This window comes from Oncorhynchus mykiss, chromosome 27 (assembly GCF_013265735.2).
Source record: "Oncorhynchus mykiss isolate Arlee chromosome 27, USDA_OmykA_1.1, whole genome shotgun sequence".
Classification (NCBI taxonomy): domain Eukaryota; kingdom Metazoa; phylum Chordata; class Actinopteri; order Salmoniformes; family Salmonidae; genus Oncorhynchus; species Oncorhynchus mykiss.
In genome coordinates, this window is record NC_048591.1 from 16,377,562 (window position 1) to 16,395,419 (window position 17,858).

General features: G+C 44.5%; 1 protein-coding gene and 1 pseudogene across 1 annotated transcript; one reads left to right on the plus strand and one right to left on the minus strand.

Moving 5' to 3' along the window:
• The first annotated feature begins 3,733 nt into the window (after positions 1 to 3,733).
• Positions 3,734 to 13,422, plus strand: LOC110507086 (annotated as a pseudogene).
• Positions 13,423 to 13,460: 38 nt separating this feature from the next.
• Positions 13,461 to 16,449, minus strand: LOC110507636 (high affinity immunoglobulin gamma Fc receptor I). Its single transcript, XM_021587750.2, has 5 exons — positions 16,348 to 16,449; positions 16,172 to 16,207; positions 15,196 to 15,486; positions 14,677 to 14,943; positions 13,461 to 14,499 (listed from the first exon to the last, which is right to left on the minus strand). The coding sequence occupies exons 1-5, from the start codon at positions 16,370 to 16,372 to the stop codon at positions 14,165 to 14,167; spliced, it is 954 nt and encodes a 317-aa protein (XP_021443425.2). The 5' UTR covers positions 16,373 to 16,449; the 3' UTR covers positions 13,461 to 14,164.
• Between the last annotated feature and the right edge of the window lie 1,409 nt (positions 16,450 to 17,858).

Below are 17,858 nucleotides of genomic sequence, written 5' to 3' on the forward strand. Positions count from 1 at the left end.
GAGTTCAGGTATTTATATAACATTTTCCGTAAGAATATACACCAATGCAGCACCATGTGTACATTCAGAGGGTGGCTGGTTTCTGTATTACAGTTCTGCCAAGTATTCATACCACTGACAAACTTGTATGAGCTGTTTTGACTGCATCTAAGCATATATCTAAGGTCATTTAGATTTTGTACACATTTATACCTAGTTCTAACCAGTTATAAATATAGGCAAGTACATAAGGTGCTCCATCTCAGCAGGTGATCTGTCTATCAGGACAAGATCACTACAACAGGTCCACATTCACCCTCTAAGGAATTCCGCTGCTCTATCGATCGCTACATGTATTGTCTAAATCTGCCATCCTAGAAGTCGTTTGTGTGACTTCAAAATGAGGGGAGTTGTACAAAACAAATGTATCAGCGATTTGATCGTCTGTAACAAATCTAACCAGTCAGAGTATCAAAGTTGATAACATCAGCATGTAGGCCGGTTCTGGCCCAACCCATCGGTTTCTGGGACCAATCCAAACAGTCAGAATGTGTTCCCATTCTAGAAATTGTAGGGGGGAGGCAAAAATGTCAGTTTGGCCGGAGCAATGTGGATTTGTAGCCAGACAACACCAGTACGTACAGCTCCCGGTGTAGATTCTGAGTGTATCTAAGTTTTGTATCACAGTTCTATTAAGTATTTATACTATTGGCAGTATATCATTGGCAGATTTTTATATGTACAAAAATAAGGTAATTTTGGTTTTGTACATAGTCATATGATAGATATGTGGTGTAGAAAAGTACAATCTTAGGTGAGTACATCGGGAGCTGTATCTCTGCAAATGATCTGTCTATCTGGTCAAAATCACTGATACAGGTCACCCTCCACCCTCTGGTGAATCTGTCTATCTGTTCACTGATACAGATCACCCTCCACCCTCTGGTGAATCTGTCTATCTGGTCACTGATACAGATCACCCTCCACCCTCTGGTGAATCTGTCTATCTGGTCACTGATACAGATCACCCTCCACCCTCTGGTGAATCTGTCTATCTGGTCACTGATACAGGTCACCCTCCACCCTCTGGTGAATCTGTCTATCTGGTCACTGATACAGGTCACCCTCCACCCTCTGGTGAATCTGTCTATCTGGTCACTGATACAGGTCACCCTCTGGTGAATCTGTCCATCTGGTCACTGATACAGGTCACCCTCCAGTCCACCCTCTGGTGAATCTGTCTATCTGGTCACTGATACAGGTCACCCTCCACCCTCTGGTGAATCTGTCTATCTGGTCACTGATACAGGTCACCCTCCACCCTCTGGTGAATCTGTCTATCTGGTCACTGATACAGGTCACCCTCCACCCTCTGGTGAATCTGTCTATCTGGTCACTGATACAGGTCACCCTCCACCCTCTGGTGAATCTGTCTATCTGTTCACTGATACAGGTCACCCTCCACCCTCTGGTGAATCTGTCTATCTGGTCACTGATACAGGTCACCCTCCACCCTCTGGTGAATCTGTCTATCTGGTCACTGATACAGGTCACCCTCCACCCTCTGGTGAATCTGTCTATCTGGTCACTGATACAGGTCACCCTCCACCCTCTGGTGAATCTGTCTATCTGGTCACTGATACAGGTCACCCTCCACCCTCTGGTGAATCTGTCTATCTGGTCACTGATACAGGTCACCCTCCACCCTCTGGTGAATCTCTGTCTCCAGAGAAACATAGATTCAAGTAAAGTTCTTATCTATCAAATTACTACAGGCGGAATGATGTGTTTTTGTCTGGGGTCAAAAGTTCCCCCCCAAAAAAGTTCCCAAAGGACTTCGATATTGATACAGAAACACTAAACAATGAGTTTGACTCGTTAAGAATTTGTTGACTGACAAAGTCCAAAAAAATTGAAGAATTGAATAAACCAAAATGACCTCAGTCGGTTGTACGAGGGTTAAAAAGGATGAAGGGTGAAGGAAACTGAAAACTATAATTTACGTTTCTGTTTTTAAAGAGGCTGGCTACGTTGCTTTTCATAGCCTGGAACTGGACACCACCACCTTATTCTTTCCAGGAATAATACATATCTGTTCTTTATGGGGAAAATTAAGACCTGAGTTATGCGAGCGTAAATTGAACATTATTCTATTTTGATGCACTTTTCTCTCTACGCGTAAGCATGGGGGAAATGCCAGCGTCAGCAAGACGTTTGGGGTGGAGATCAAAGAAATGGAGGTGTGGCAGAGATCAAATCAAATCAAATTGCCAAATACAACTAGGGGTCCCGTGTGACTCCGTTGGTAAAAGCATGGTGCTTACAACGCCAGAGTTGTGGGTTCGACTCCCACGGAGGACCAGTAGGGGAAAAGCACAAAAATGTTTACACTCACTACTGTAAGTCACTCTGGATCAAAGCATCTGCTAAATGACTCAAATGTAAAATATGTAGTATTCACTGTGAAATGCTTGCTTATGAGCCCTTCCTAACAATGCAGAGTAAAAACATGTAATAATAACATAAGAGGGATAAAATAAATATCCAAGAATGGAGCTATATATAGGGAGCACCAGTACCAGATCAATGTGCGGTATTTGAGTTAGATATGTATATTGGGGTGGCAGGGTAGCCTAGTGGTTAGAGCATTGGACTAATAACTGGAAGGTTGCAAGTTCAAATCCCCGAGCTGACAAGGTACAAATCTGTCGTTCTGCCCCTGAACAGGCAGTTAACCCACTGTTCCTAGGCCGTCATTGAAAATAAGAATTTGTTCTTAACTGACTTGCCTAGTTACATAAAGGTACAATAAATAAAATAAAAAATGTACCCGAAGGCAGGGTAAAGTGCAATGTGAGTGTGTGTATATAGTCTAGTGAGCGTGCATAGGGTCAGTACAGATAGTTGGGGTAACATGAATTTACTATTTAACAGTCATAAGACTTGGGCTGTCTCGGAGCCTGTTGGTCCAAGAACCAACGCTCTGGTACAGTTTGCCGGAGGCTAGCAGAGTGAACAGTCTATGGCTTGGGTGGCTGGATTCTTTGGACATTTTTCAGGGTTTTCCTCTAACACCGCCTGATATAGAGGTCCTGGATGGCAGGGAGCTCGGCCCCAGTGATGTACTGGGCTGTCCACATCACCCTCTGCCCCTGAACAGGCAGTTAACCCACTGTTCCTAGGCCGTCATTGAAAATAAGAATTTGTTCTTAACTGACTTGCCTAGTTAAATAAAGGTACAATAAATAAAATAAAAAATGTACCCGAAGGCAGGGTAAAGTGCAATGTGAGTGTGTGTATATAGTCTAGTGAGCGTGCATAGGGTCAGTACAGATAGTTGGGGTAACATGAATTTACTATTTAACAGTCATAAGACTTGGGCTGTCTCGGAGCCTGTTGGTCCAAGAACCAACGCTCTGGTACAGTTTGCCGGAGGCTAGCAGAGTGAACAGTCTATGGCTTGGGTGGCTGGATTCTTTGGACATTTTTCAGGGTTTTCCTCTAACACCGCCTGATATAGAGGTCCTGGATGGCAGGGAGCTCGGCCCCAGTGATGTACTGGGCTGTCCACATCACCCTCTGTAGCGCTTTGCGGTCAAGGGCGTACAACATTTGACATACCAGAAGGTGATGCAGCCAGTCAAGATGCTCTCGATGGTGCAGCTGTAGAACTTTTTGAGGATCCGAGGGCCCATGACAAATCTTTTTTGCCACTACCGTGCCCTCTTCACAACTGTGTTGGTGTGTGCGGACCATGTTACGGAGCTACAGCGCCGTCGATGTGGGTGAGGGTGTGCTTCCCCCTCTTTCTCCTACATTCCACAATCAGCTCCTTTGTCTTGCTGACATTGAGGGAGAGGTTGTTGTTCTGGCACCACACAGTCTCTGACCTCCTCCCTGTAAGGCTGACTCATTGCCATCGGTGATTGGGCCTACCAATGTTGTGTCGTCAGCAAACTTGATGATGGTGTTGGAGTCATGCGTGGCCACACAGTCGTGGGTGAACAGGGAGTACAGGAGGGGACTAAGCATACACCCCTGTGGGGCCCCCGTCTTGAGGGTCAGTGTGGCGTAGGTGTTGTTGTTAACCCTCACCACCTGGGTCCGGCCCGTTAGGAAGTCCATGATCCAGTTGCAGGGGGAGGGGTTCAGTTCCAGGGTCCCTAGATTGGGGATGGACTATGGTGTTGAACGCTGAGCTGTAGTCTATGAATAGCATTCTCACATATTTATTTCCCCTCTTGTGCAGGTGGGAGAGGGCAGCGTAAAGTACAATTGACATTGCGTCATCTGTGGCACTGTTAGGGTGGTATGTCTAGTGTTTCTAGAGTGTCTGGGATGATGGTGTTGATGTGTGTCATGACCAGCCTTTTAAAACATCTACTTAATTTAAAATTCTCCATTCTCCATGCACAGTAATTTATAAATTGATATGATAAGAACTATTGATAAGAGCTAGGTAAAATAGTAAGTGAACAGAAAAACGAATTGGAAAAAAAACTACCTGATCAAAATTGTATTCCACTTCCCCAGGCAGAGGCCAGTCTTTTCTCTGTCCTGCTCTGAAAGAGCATCATTATTGCAGATGAATTTCAATTAATCATATTGAGTGAAACAATGCACAGGAACCCTATCCTCTCCGCCCCTCCCTTCCCTCCAGATTGGGATATGCTTCATTAGTGACAGTAGATTAAATCAGAACTCCCTTATCTAATGATCAAATGTAAATAAAGAGAGCTATCAGTCTTGACGCTGACTCTGTAAACACATCCACAATGGGCCCAATGCTAAGTAACACTGTTTACGTTTGAATCGCTCACCTTTCTTGGCTTGCTTTGTTGTTGCTTCTCACAGGACAATTCTTAGCATCTCACACACACACACACACACACACACACACACACACACACACACACACACACACACACACACACACACACACACACACACACACACACACACAACACAACACAACACAACACAACACAACACAACACAACACAACACAACACAACACAACACAACACAACACAACACAACACAACACAACACAACACAACACAACACAACACAACACAACACAACACAACACAACACAACACACGTTTTTTTACTATCCTTGTGGGGACCAAAGAATTGATTCCCATTATAAATCTTATTTCCCCAAAACCTAACCCTTAACCTAACCCTAACCCTAACCTTAACCCCTAACCCCAACCCTAACCTTAAACCTAGCCCTTAAGCCTAAAATATACTTTTCCCTTGTGGGGACTGGCAAAATGTCCCCACTTGTCTGAGTTATCCTTGTTTTGCTATAGTAAAAGCACAAAAACACACCGTGTGTGATCCGTCAGTAGGATATTGATCAGGTTTTGAAGGCCTACATTCCTTATGTAACACACAACAACACAGTTGTTAGGGCACCCCTAGAGTCTGTATTTCAGTGTTTCCCAAACACCGTCAAGGTCAAAACCAAAACGTGCACCTCTTGGGGTCCTGAGTTTGGGAAAACCCGCTGTAACTCCACCTATCCATTCACTCATACAGTTTTAGTCAAGTGCAGGGTTGTGGCATTACTAACTTTGCCCCCATGGTAATGAGCAAAGCTTTTGTTTAGTGAGATCTGTGATTGACAAGGAGCAGAGGGAGCCAATTTCATTCACTCACAGAGAGAAAGAAAGACCCATCTAAACATGATACAGATTTACTCTCAAAGCCATGGAAATCTTTAATGAGAGTTTGTTCATGGATAAATATTTTACTTGTGAATCTATCTGTTCTCTTGGTTCGGTTTCATCAGATTGGATTTGTTCTGATCCTCTCAGATAGATACACAAAATCACAGACAGCAAAGAAAGCCTAGCACTAAGCACGTGCCATTTGTACTGTTTGTTTTGAGGGTAGTCTGTTTGCTTTACTACCGGGTTGGGTGGAGGAATCATTGAGGTCAGTCATTAGACTGTTGTGCGTGCCGGTGTGTTTGTGCAAGAGAGGAAGAAAGGGTCCTTTTTGGTTGAACAGGTGTACATCTCCCTTCCACAATGCAAAGATGGAGGTGATCAAGGTGAGCACCTGTTTTTGTGGACAGTTGGACACCCCTCCCTGCTGTCTCCTCATCTCCAGAGACGAGGTGAGCTAGGTAATAGACTGGCCATGGAGTTATAGAATTCCTTCACGCCCTGAGCAAACTCAACCTCACATGATCGCTACTGGATTCAAACTAAAGAGAAAATAAGGAGGCATGGGAGAGTATGACCAATAGTCACCCCCAGAAGGGTTGGTTAGTAAGCTCATAGCCTATAGCCTTACATGACGACACCACACACAGATTAGGCATGTCACCATGTATATGGTTATGCATGTGGAGAGATGGTTAGGGTTTAAACTGCCTCCCCAGTTCCACTTGTCTTTCTGTCATGAACCATCAGATAATGACATTGTCCTCTACCTATAGATAAAAGACAGCAGAGAAATTAATATGAATCATGGTGTTTCACATTGCAGACCTATCTATGTTATGTGAATATGTGTGCAAGAGTAGCTCAGGACAGATAAGCTTTGGGTTCTGTTGTGTGTATCCAAGGAACAGGACTGGTGGGGAGGCCTCAGTGATTTATTTGATTAAATAACACTGCCACCTAGTGGCTATGGGATGTTAGGAACAGGGGGAGGGCAGGAGAGAGAGCAGGATATGAACACACAGGAGCCCAGGGGAGTGGGGTCAGGTCAGGTTTCTAGGTCAGGGTTACCATCAGTAAGTGTGTGGCTTGACATCACTGTGCTCCATTATGGATGATGGTAGAACTGATCGCTCAACCATAACCTATGGTTCCCCCTGTCAACCTATGGTTCCCCCTGTCAAACTATTCTCAAAGACATACTGCTAATGTGACATAAAAAGCATCATTTTACAATATATCACTGCTGTTTAGAAAAATCTCTGTCCCTCTCTCTTTCCCACTCTTTCCAGCCCTCTTCTCATCTGCTCCATTTCTCGTTCTCTCCTTTTCTCAGTCAACAGTGACTACTGACCCTCAGACTGACTGGCCTGTCTTTCCCACTCTTTCCAGCCCTCTTCTCATCTGCTCCATTTCTCGTTCTCTCCTTTTCTCAGTCAACAGTGACTACTGACCCTCAGACTGACTGGCCTGTCTTTCCCACTCTTTCCAGCCCTCTTCTCATCTGCTCCATTTCTCGTTCTCTCCTTTTCTCAGTCAACAGTGACTACTGACCTTCAAACTGACCGGCCTGTTTTGATGAAAAAGACATCAAACTTTTTTCAATAACTTTAATTTTTTCCTTCATGTAATTAATGGATATTTGATAAGTTGTATAATGCTTATCTGAATGAATACTTCTGAACACTTCTGTATGCATTCCATCCTGGCCCTAGATTTTATTTATTTCTAAAAAATATTAAGTGTGCATGGCATATTCTCTAGAAAATGTGTTGCCAAACATTCTTTTTCAGCTATTCTTTATTAGTAAGATGTAGGCCTGAGAGAGAGAGAGAGAGAGAGAGAGAGAGAGAGAGAGAGAGAGAGAGAGAGAGAGAGAGAGAGAGAGACAGAGAGAGAGAGAGAGAGAGAGAGAGAGAGAGAGAGAGAGAGAGAGAGAGAGAGAGAGAGAGAGAGGTGGTTTTTAAAAGATTTTCAAATGGTTCTTCGATGGCTTAAAGCCTGTCCTTTCTCCACGGGGTCATAGAGAAGTCCATTTGGAGCTCTTCACCTGATCATAGTCTGGGTTACTCTACCTCTGTGGGACGGGGTCCGACCCGGGGCTAGGGGACAGGTAGAGAACGTAGGTGGGGGGAAACAAGTGGGTGGTACCAGAGCACTTTTACCTTGCACTCACCTTACCATGACCCTCTTTCTCTCTCTTTCTCTTTCTCCCCTGTAACCCCCAGACCCTGTTTTCCCCAACTACCCCCACCTCTTTTGGCCCTGGGCACCTTACTCCCCACAACCCCCTACTCAGGGATCACTCTCCTGGGGTCTCTCTCCACACAGACACCCCTCTGTGTCTCTGGGGAGTCCACCTGGGTCTCTGATACCCTTGCAATGCTTCAGCTTCCATCTCACAAGACAATTAGGCTCTGTGCTTGAGTGAAAAAAGCAAATACTTTTTTATGTTGCCTTCTTCAGTAACGCTCAATGGCAAACCAACAACCAATATATTTTAAGAAAATAACGTGTACCTGTTGAAATTTCCATTTCAATACTGAACAACTCAAGAAAGGTGTGTCAGATAATATGAAGGTATTGCTTGGTCTCACTACATAAGAGGCGTATAATTTATTTGCCAAAACAAGCACCAAAGTCATTAGTTGCTAATTTCAAGGTCTCTAGATTTCACTTGATAAGGCAGGCTGGGCTGTTGAACAATAATATGTCTATGGCCAGGTTAGTGTACCAGGGGATAATCTGAGAGGAAAAGGAACTGGCGTTTTGGTAGAGGGCATCAATCAGATACTAAGACTGACATTTTGCTAATGGTTTACTTCAACTGTCATCTTACTCACTAGGGCTAAAAGCAAATGTTCACCCAGGAGGCAAACAACTATCTAATCTTTCACACATGCACACACACTCACACACCTTCCCACCTGCACCCCTACATCCTCTATACTGACACTTAGAGATCTTCTTTCCATGAAGAGGGTTAGTTAACGTAAAGTATCCATGCAAGTCACCCTGCCTCTGTCCCTGCTCCACTGCTCCTGCTTAATTCTTGACTGTATATGTTTTTCTCCATGGTGCTGTACTGTGGGAGCGCCTGGGGTCACGGGCAGTGCCAGTGTTAGGTGAGTGGGCAGGTGAGCGGTGCTTGTGTTCCTGTGGTGGCGAGGCTGGTAAACTGACCCGTTCTGTTGTGTGGACTGAATGGAGGAGTGAGACTGAGGGGTGGAACCTCAATGGGCCATCTCAGGGACGGACCACGTTCAAACTGCTTTGAAGGAGAGCTAGAGAGGTGGAGGGAGAGCAGGAGGCAGAGCTAATAAGATGATGCTAATAGGAGGATGCTAATAAGATAATGCAAAGAGGAGAGGAGAAATAAGAAACAGGTGATAATTGAATGTATGCAAATGGAAGGCACAGTCTTATATATTCAAAGTATAAATAAAGCTCTCCCTCACTACCCCTGGACCCCCCCCCCCCCCCTCTCTATTCCTCTCCTTCCATCTCACCTTCACCTCCCCTCTCTATTTCTCACTTTCATTTCCCCTCTTCCTGCAATTTCTTTTGGTGGTCATAGATCCCTCAGGGAGGTTGAGGTCTTTAACTACTGAACCCTGTCCTCTGGTGGTAGTAGTTTCATTTGTATCAGTCACGAGCTGTCCTGTTACCACTGTGACGTTCAGTTTGCTATAACTGATGGATATAACCATTCTTCTAACAAGAGATAGTTGGTTCCAGTGACTGTGCAGTATGGCTGTGTGTTCACCTGTAGAGAGGGTTAGAGAGATAAGCTGTTTCCTTTGACGACAGCTCAGGTTTAGTAACTGTTGAGTGAGACAGTGAGATTAGTAGCGCTCTTTAGGCTTAAGCTTTTCGTGGACAATCACCAAGTAGATAGTGATGATACAGATCTTTGTTCTGCGGTAGTTATAGAGGATTTGGGCTAAGCAGAGTGGGGAACCCTAAACAGTATACTGTGCAGTATGGCTGTGTGTTCACCTGTAGAGAGGGTTAGAGAGATAAGCTGTTTCCTTTGACGACAGCTCAGGTTTAGTAACTGTTGAGTGAGACAGTGAGATTAGTAGCGCTCTTTAGGCTTAAGCTTTTCGTGGACAATCACCAAGTAGATAGTGATGATACAGATCTTTGTTCTGCGGTAGTTATAGAGGATTTGGGCTAAGCAGAGTGGGGAACCCTAAACAGTATACCTGTAGCTACTGATTTACAACTGTAATCCCTATTACTTCTATACTATTTTACACAAGCTCACAATGATTTGACCAATATGGCCAGGAGAAATGTACCTTCTTGTATTGGAGTTGCGCTGCACTCCCTCCACCTGTAGTAAGACGTGTATGAACCCCACTATGGGGCCACTGGAAGCCTCCCAGCTTGGCTCTTAGTCCCCCAGTAAGAGGGGGACTAGAGGGGGTGGCTGCGGGGCAGCAGGGTGGCTGCTGGAGGAATTTCTCCTATATCAGGTGACCCGTTGCCTCTCTCCTCTCGCCCGGGCCCACACCGGGGTAGTGCTTCTCACGGACACTGTATCCAGTGTCACAAAAGCACATTTTACACAACAGGGATACAGAGAGTGTGCCGAGGTGCAGTGGTTCTGCTTGGTCCAGCTCCAGGCTCTGCTAGATTAGCTTGTCGTTGGGTTTCAAACCTCCCCCTGGGCTCACAGCTCTACTCCTCATTGGTGGGGGATGTCCATCATCAAAGCCTTATAGAGATATCAAAGAGTTCCAGTGTTGCTGCTGCTGCAGCCTCCATGGTACTGTTAGACAGGGGATCAATGATTAGATGGGCCCGTCATAATTAGGCAAGTGTCAAATTTGGATTTATTGCTTTATACTGAGCTCTGTTCAATAAGCGGTTTCTGTTTTGTTTGACCACCCATTTGTGAGGTGATGAGTTGAGTGCCTGTAAGTTCTCAATCAACATCTTTGTGATGAGGTCATGTCTGGCAGTGCTGTGACAGTGGAATATTGAGTGGTTCATATACAATAGACTGGTCTGCAACAGAGAGAGAAACAGAGGGAGGGAGAGAGAGATGGATGGAAAAGAGAAGGTGTCAAACCCAGTCTTGATAGATGATAAGATGCTTTATATGTTTTTTTTTGAGGATTGTTGTTGTTATGGGGTCTCATAAATGTTCTCCTGCCCTGAGTCGAAAGTACGTTGCTTTGAGCTACTGTAAATATTAATGTGTGATATACACCTAATATAATCAGTTCTGAAATAATGCTTTTTTACATACCAAAAACCATGCAGTGACAGGGCAAGCTCACTATGTCCTGTGCTATAAAGCTCCAGACCTCTTGGCAGAGGCTGTAGTAAGTAGTATGCTTACATACAGGGATGCTACATCAGTGTATGAGAAGTGACAGTTTCTCTATTTCTCCCTCCTTAGATTCTTGTCAAACATCAGGATGCTCTCCTATCACTCTGCCCTCTTGGCAGTGGCAGTGATGCCATTCACAGTGACCAGTGTATCGACGAAGACCACTCAGCGACCAAAGTACCAATACACCAAGAAGCCCATGCCTTACCGCGAGCAGCCCCGGATTACCATGCAGCCCCTAACCACCATCATCCCTAACACACTGAAATCAGTGGATAAATCAGATCCCATGGATCCCTACCCCCTGGTTACCACAGAGACCACAACCTACCCCAGTGATTCCAACCAGGATTACTATACTGAAACCACAGGGCCCCCTGGTGTTGGGCATGATAATTACACCTTGGATTATAACGAGTGCTACTTCAATTTTTGTGAGTGCTGTCTACCAGAGAAGGGCCCTCGAGGGCCAAAAGGGGGCAGAGGACTACCAGGTATTGAAATCACTATAACAACATAGGGACCTTTAACAATACCAGTATACTGTAGTGGTGACCCATGGCTTTTGATATCTTGTTGAAACTACACTGCTCAGAAAAATAAAGGGAACACTTGAACAACACAATGTAACTCCAAGTCAATCACACTTCTGTGAAATCAAACTGTCCACTTAGGAAGCAACACTGATTGACAATACATTTCACATGCTGCTGTACAAATGGAATAGACAACAGGTGGAAATTATGGGCAATTAGCAAGACACCCCCAATAAAGGAGTGGTTCTGCAGGTGGGGACCACAGACCACTTCTCAATTCCTATGCTTCCTGGCTGATGTTTTGGTCACTTTTGAATGCTGGCGGTGCTTTTACTCTAGTGGTAGCATGAGACGGAGTCTACAACCCACACAAGTGGCTCAGGTAGTGCAGCTCATCCAGGATGGCACAGTCCAGAGGCTTTCCTGGACTGGCTGGTTCAAATGGAACTACAGGGCCAAAAGGAGACAGAGGAGAACACAAAAGAGAAACGATACATTATTTATTCGAGATATGTACACTTTCCTGGCTGTGTGAGCAAACAGTAGATTTATTGATTATTCAGAGTTGTCTTATCTATCTCTCTTTCCCAGGAGTTAAAGGTGACCGTGGATACCGTGTACCGTCTGTTATCTATCTCTCTTTCCCAGGAACTCTGGGTATCCCAGGGAAACAAGGAGAGAGCGGTAACCAGCCAAACCCTTTAACACATATAGGCACATACAGGCAAAGAAATCATGAAACTAGGCTACCTGTACCTGTTCCAGCCTCCATAAAGAATGATTAAATCAAACATGTAAAATCAATTAATATCTTCCTCATAAATTCTGTCTGGGCCTAGTTGCTGAGACGACCCACTTACACTGTGCTCTTGAAGGGGGACAAGGGTAACAAAGGGGAGTGTGGGACATTTGGGGAGAGAGGACTGAAGGGCGATAGAGGGGACCCTGGGCCTTCCTGGGGTGGATGGCATGCAGGGCTCCCCTGGTGTGGCGGGTGACCAGGGGGATCCAGGACCCCCAGGGGCTCAAGGTGAGCCAGGGGTGCGAGGGCTGCCTGGACACCAGGGAGGGAGGGGGATGTTTGGGCCAAAGCGTGACAGAGGCTCCCCCTGAATGAGAGGGGACAGGGGCCCTCGGGGGATCAGAGGGGCGAAGGGTAACGGGGTCAGTGTGGGCCTCTCCCCCAGTAAGTCCTTCCCTCCATCGGGCTTCCCCGTCCGCTTTGACAAGGTCTTCCACAACGGAGAGAACCACTACAACTCCTCCTCCAACAGCTTCACCTGTGCCCACGGGGGGGTCTACATGTTCTCCTACCACATCACAGTGCGGAACAAGCCCTTGCGCGCCGCCCTGGTAGTCAATGGGGTGAGGAAGGTGCGGACGCGAGACTCTCCGTATGGGCAGGACATCGACCAGGCGTACAGCCTGGTGCTGCTGCAGCTGGCGGCGGGAGACCAGGTATGGCTGGAGACACTAAGGGACTGGAATGGAGTCTACGCCAGCAGTGATGACGACAGCACTTTCTCTGGCTTCCTGCTCTACGCTGACAAGCCCTGACAAATGATCTGATATCTAATACAATCAACTCTACTGTACATCCACAATACCTAAACAATCTCAACTGGAACTCCTCCATACTCTACCTCATACTACCCATACTTTACCCCACTGACCAGCCCCTCTGGGCTGCTGCTCTACACAGACAACGCATGACAATGGAGCCCACTATGCCACCACAGTACCAGGGACTGTAAAACACCTCTATGTGATCTGAATTGCAGCATTCACCCCATCTCTCTTCATACTCCCTCTATAGACCCAACAACATAAGGACATCTTTACAAGACTGTCAATCTGGTAGATTGAAAGATCACTGTATTATGAGCTTTTGGACACTTTTGAAGTAAAATCAATAAGTAAATGTTTGACTTTGACTGGATTTATTTGGATTGAGTTTACAATCAACAGTGCAAATACAATTCATTGTTTCATTCACAACTTAAAAGACAAATAACATTTTATTAATGAGTAATTAATTCATTCATTTAGATAAGGAATGTTATAAAACACAAGTACATTCTGGAGGCATATGAATGGGTAAACTAATGCAACTAAATTGGTTCAAAAGGGTCTAATTATGAAACTGATAATGTACATTGATCTGGTATTGTTCAAAATAAGTCCCTCCACACCATTGTCCCATCATCTGAAACAACAACATCACAGGACAGTGTGTTTGGAGAATCACTGGCTGCATCGGGGAAGGTAGGGGGCTTAGAAGGCTAGATAGAGGTGGTGGTCTGGGGAGTTGGAGCTCTGGGCTGGAGAGAGACAACTGGTCCCTGATGTTTCCCTGTTAACACAGAGTCAGCATCAGGGCGTCAGTTGGGAATGTCAGGGTATGGCAGTCGCCGTACCCTAGCTCAAGACCAAAAATATAAAAGTAGGCTGCAAAAAAGTAGACTAAAATCCTTCCAATCCCAATTAAAATGCAACGGCTGTTTAGCATGTTGGTTAGCTGGCTTTAGGACTATGCGGAGCATTGTTCAGAGAGAAGCTGTCCCCCCCACCCTGCCATACCCTAGGTTTAACTGAACTGACGCCACTGGTCAGCATTATGACCGATCCTAAAGGGGGACTACTATTATTTTCTGGTTTCTCATTCTCAGGTGTTCTGAGGGTTCACCTGTCACTCGCCCATAACCTAAGGGCTTGCTGAGCCTCTTCAGGCCCAGAGTAGGAACGCTGGCTTTGCACCAGTACTGGCCTGAGTCCCTCAGTACTGTGATTTTGTCCTGGGAAGAGGCAGGCCCGAGACTCAGCCCGTCCTGGTAGAAGTAGTAGTGGATGTGTGGAACCGGCTGACGAGCGTTCAGTTGAACGTGACACACCAGGAGCATACGGTCTTTATGGATCAGAGGGTCATTGGGCACAATCTCCAACATGGGCTCTGTCAGAACCTCTGCAGGGGAGAATATAGAACATTAATACTGAAAAATATTCCTCACATACCAACTGGTATTCAATGACCATATGATAGTGATGATAATGGAATGATGAGGGCAAATCAACTTTGAAATATGATTCCACACCCTGCACAAACTCAAAATTACAAACCACACCAGTCACTCAACCTCACCTATGATGGACACTGGAGCAGCCACTGAGATTACAGAGTTGGTTTCCCTCCGTCCATCCCAGGATGCTCTGCACCAATAGGATCCGTGGTGTTGCAGGGTAAGGTTGGTGACACGCAGCTCTGGGCCACGCTGTATCTGAAGCTCCACCCCGTCTTTGTAGAGTATGACCTCTGTCAGTTTGGGGTTGTTACGGACACGACACGTCAGGGTCATTGTCTCTCCAACCAGCATGGGCAGGGGCGGGGCCTGCAGGATGGCCCACCCACCTGACAAAGAGCAATAAGTGATTTTAGTTAACGGGGTGGCGTAGTCCCTGTCTGGCCTGTTGACAGTTACCCTCTATGGTCAGGTGTGCTACAGGTGTAACTTAGCCTGGTTGTCAGTCTGTTTCTGCTTATTTTGCTATTGTTACACGTTTGGCGTGACAACAAGAAAGGAGTTGGCTAATACAGACTGCTAACAGAAGGACAACCAAACTAGATGTCGTCATGGCTCAATTTTGATAGGGGTTCTCTTACCGTCCACCTCTATTTCTATAGGCAGGCTGTGGAGGGTGTGTTGTGTGTTTATCCATGTGGTTCTTAGGCCCTGGCAGTAGTACTTCCCACTCTGCTGTGGCCTGGCCTTCCAGAGGACAAAGTATTCAGACTCCTGGAGCTGCTCGCCCCCCCTGAACCACCGGTACCTCCACTCGGCCGACACATTCCCAGGAACACTGCACTTCAGACGCACGCTCTCCCCTGAGAAGATCCAGGGTAACCCCTTGACTAGCTCAGCCACGGCTGTCTGCGGAGCGCTGGTGGGGAGGACTGTGAAGAAATGTTGACAGGTAAGTCTTTCTACCATTTTGAGTAGACTACTACGGCTGCGTTTACACAGGCAGCCCAATTCCAATATATTTTTCCAATAATTGGTCTTTTGATCAGTCACATAAGATCTTTTGACCAATCACATAAGATCTTTTGACCAATCACATAAGATCTTTTGACCAATCAATCACATAAGATCTTTTGACCAATCACATAAGATCTTTTCACATCAGATCTGTTTCAGAACCTGATCTGATTGCTCAAAAGACCAATTAGTGAAACAAATATCAGAATTGGGCTGCCTGTGTAAACGCAGCCTACTAGAGTCAGACTTGAGAACAAAATAAGCATAACTTCTGAGCATAAACAGCAACTTGGTCTTATTTACACGATCACCTAACATTACAAATGGCAACTAATGTTCAGCAGTGTATAACTATTACTCATGAAAATAAACAATTTACATACTGTATTTCATATGATGACATTACACAACACTGGTTTGAAGAGAAGGACTTGAAATCTCAGAGGCCTATGATGGCTGACTATGCAGTTAGCCCAAATATTTTGCCACGAATTGGTATTGCTGACCAATCAGATCAGATCTTTGCCAATAATTGGTAAAAAGATCAGAATTGGTCTGCCCGTGTAAACGCAGCCAGAGAGAAATGTATTTACTAAATACCTTGTAGCTCAGCCAATTGAGGTAGTGTTGAAACAACTGAAACAATAAATAACCATTATTCATTAAAATAACCAACAATAAAATTGGTGGTCATTCTGTCAATCAATCAATCAGTGATCATCTATACACATAAATAATGATCTGTAATCTCTTTAAGTGGACTGAAAGGAACTCACCAAGGAGGCTGAGTAAGAGCTTCATGTTGAGTGTTCTGTTTGTGCTTCTGATGGGGATAACTACAGTACAATCTTTATATATTGTCAGGGGAAATGAGACTAGTTTTCTGTTTCGATTGCAAAAAATACGATGTGAAAGAAACATTGTCTTCCCTTTATTGCATAAGGCTCTTCCTGGCATCTTCAATAACTTTAGGGAAGTTCCTTTTTAGGAATGAGGGAATTACCAAAGCCCTGGGAGGCAACCTCATGCGTGCTGTTTTTTTTAACATCTAGCTACGGTAAGCACTTGTGAAATGTTCAAATAATGCTACAGCTTCAAAATACAAGAAAACAACGATTTAAAAAGGGCTCTGGCAGAAGGTGACCCTTGCACCAAAACAAGTTTGATTTCATAATCCATGAGCAATAAGTTTGCCAGCCCAGCAAGTATATAAATGTGAAGCTGTGTCACAGTACTCAGATCAATATAAAGTATACACAAAACATTAGGAACACTTTCCTAATATTGAGTTGCATCCCCTTTTGTCCTCAGAACAGCCTAAATTTGTCAGGGCATGTATTCTATAAGGTGTTTGAAGCGTTCCACAGGGATTCTGGCCCATATTGACTCCAATGCTTCCCACAGTTGTGTCAAGTCTGGATGTCCTATGGATGTCGGACCATTCTTAATACATACGGGAAACTGTTGAGCGTGAAAAACCCAGTTCAAAGGCACTTAAATATTTTGTTTTGCCCATTCATGGCACTCATACACAATCCATGTCTCAAGGCTTCAAAATACTTATTTGACCTGTCTCCTCCCCTTCATCTACACTGATTGAAGTGGATTCAACATCAATAAGGGATCATAGCTTTCACCTGGTCCTTCTATGTCATGGAAAGAGCAGGTGTTCTTAATGTTTTGTACACTCAGTCTACCTTTGCTTGCTCAACTTTTTTTCTACTTACCCTAGATAGTCATGTTACAGTGGTGACAAAGCCCTGTAGACACAGAACGGCTTTTGAGTTATTTTATTCATCAACACAACAAACCCATGGACACTATAAAATAACACTGTCTCAATAAGTTACATTTAAATACAAGACAATGTTTAGCTACTCCATACAAAAACAAAACTATGGTTGTACAGATATTTTTTTACATTGCTTTTTCAAAAATACCTGATCATTGATTGTGTGCTATCCAATGCCTAGTTATTTCAGTTAGTGCTTAAATTGGATTGAATGGGATTTTAGCTTCCAGGTTTTGGCGAGCATTTGTATCTGATAGTTACAAATGTGATCAAATTAAACATGATAAAATGTTTAAAAAAAAAAATTAAAAAAAAATATATATATATTTTATTATTATTATTATTATTATATATATACTACATGGATTTGAGATCAACATTGTTATGGCTATTCTGTTTGGCAACATTTACCCACAAAACATTTGTACAAATAAAATATACCACTGTAAATTAAAAGCACTTACTAAAAGTACTTCACTTAGATAAAACCATACT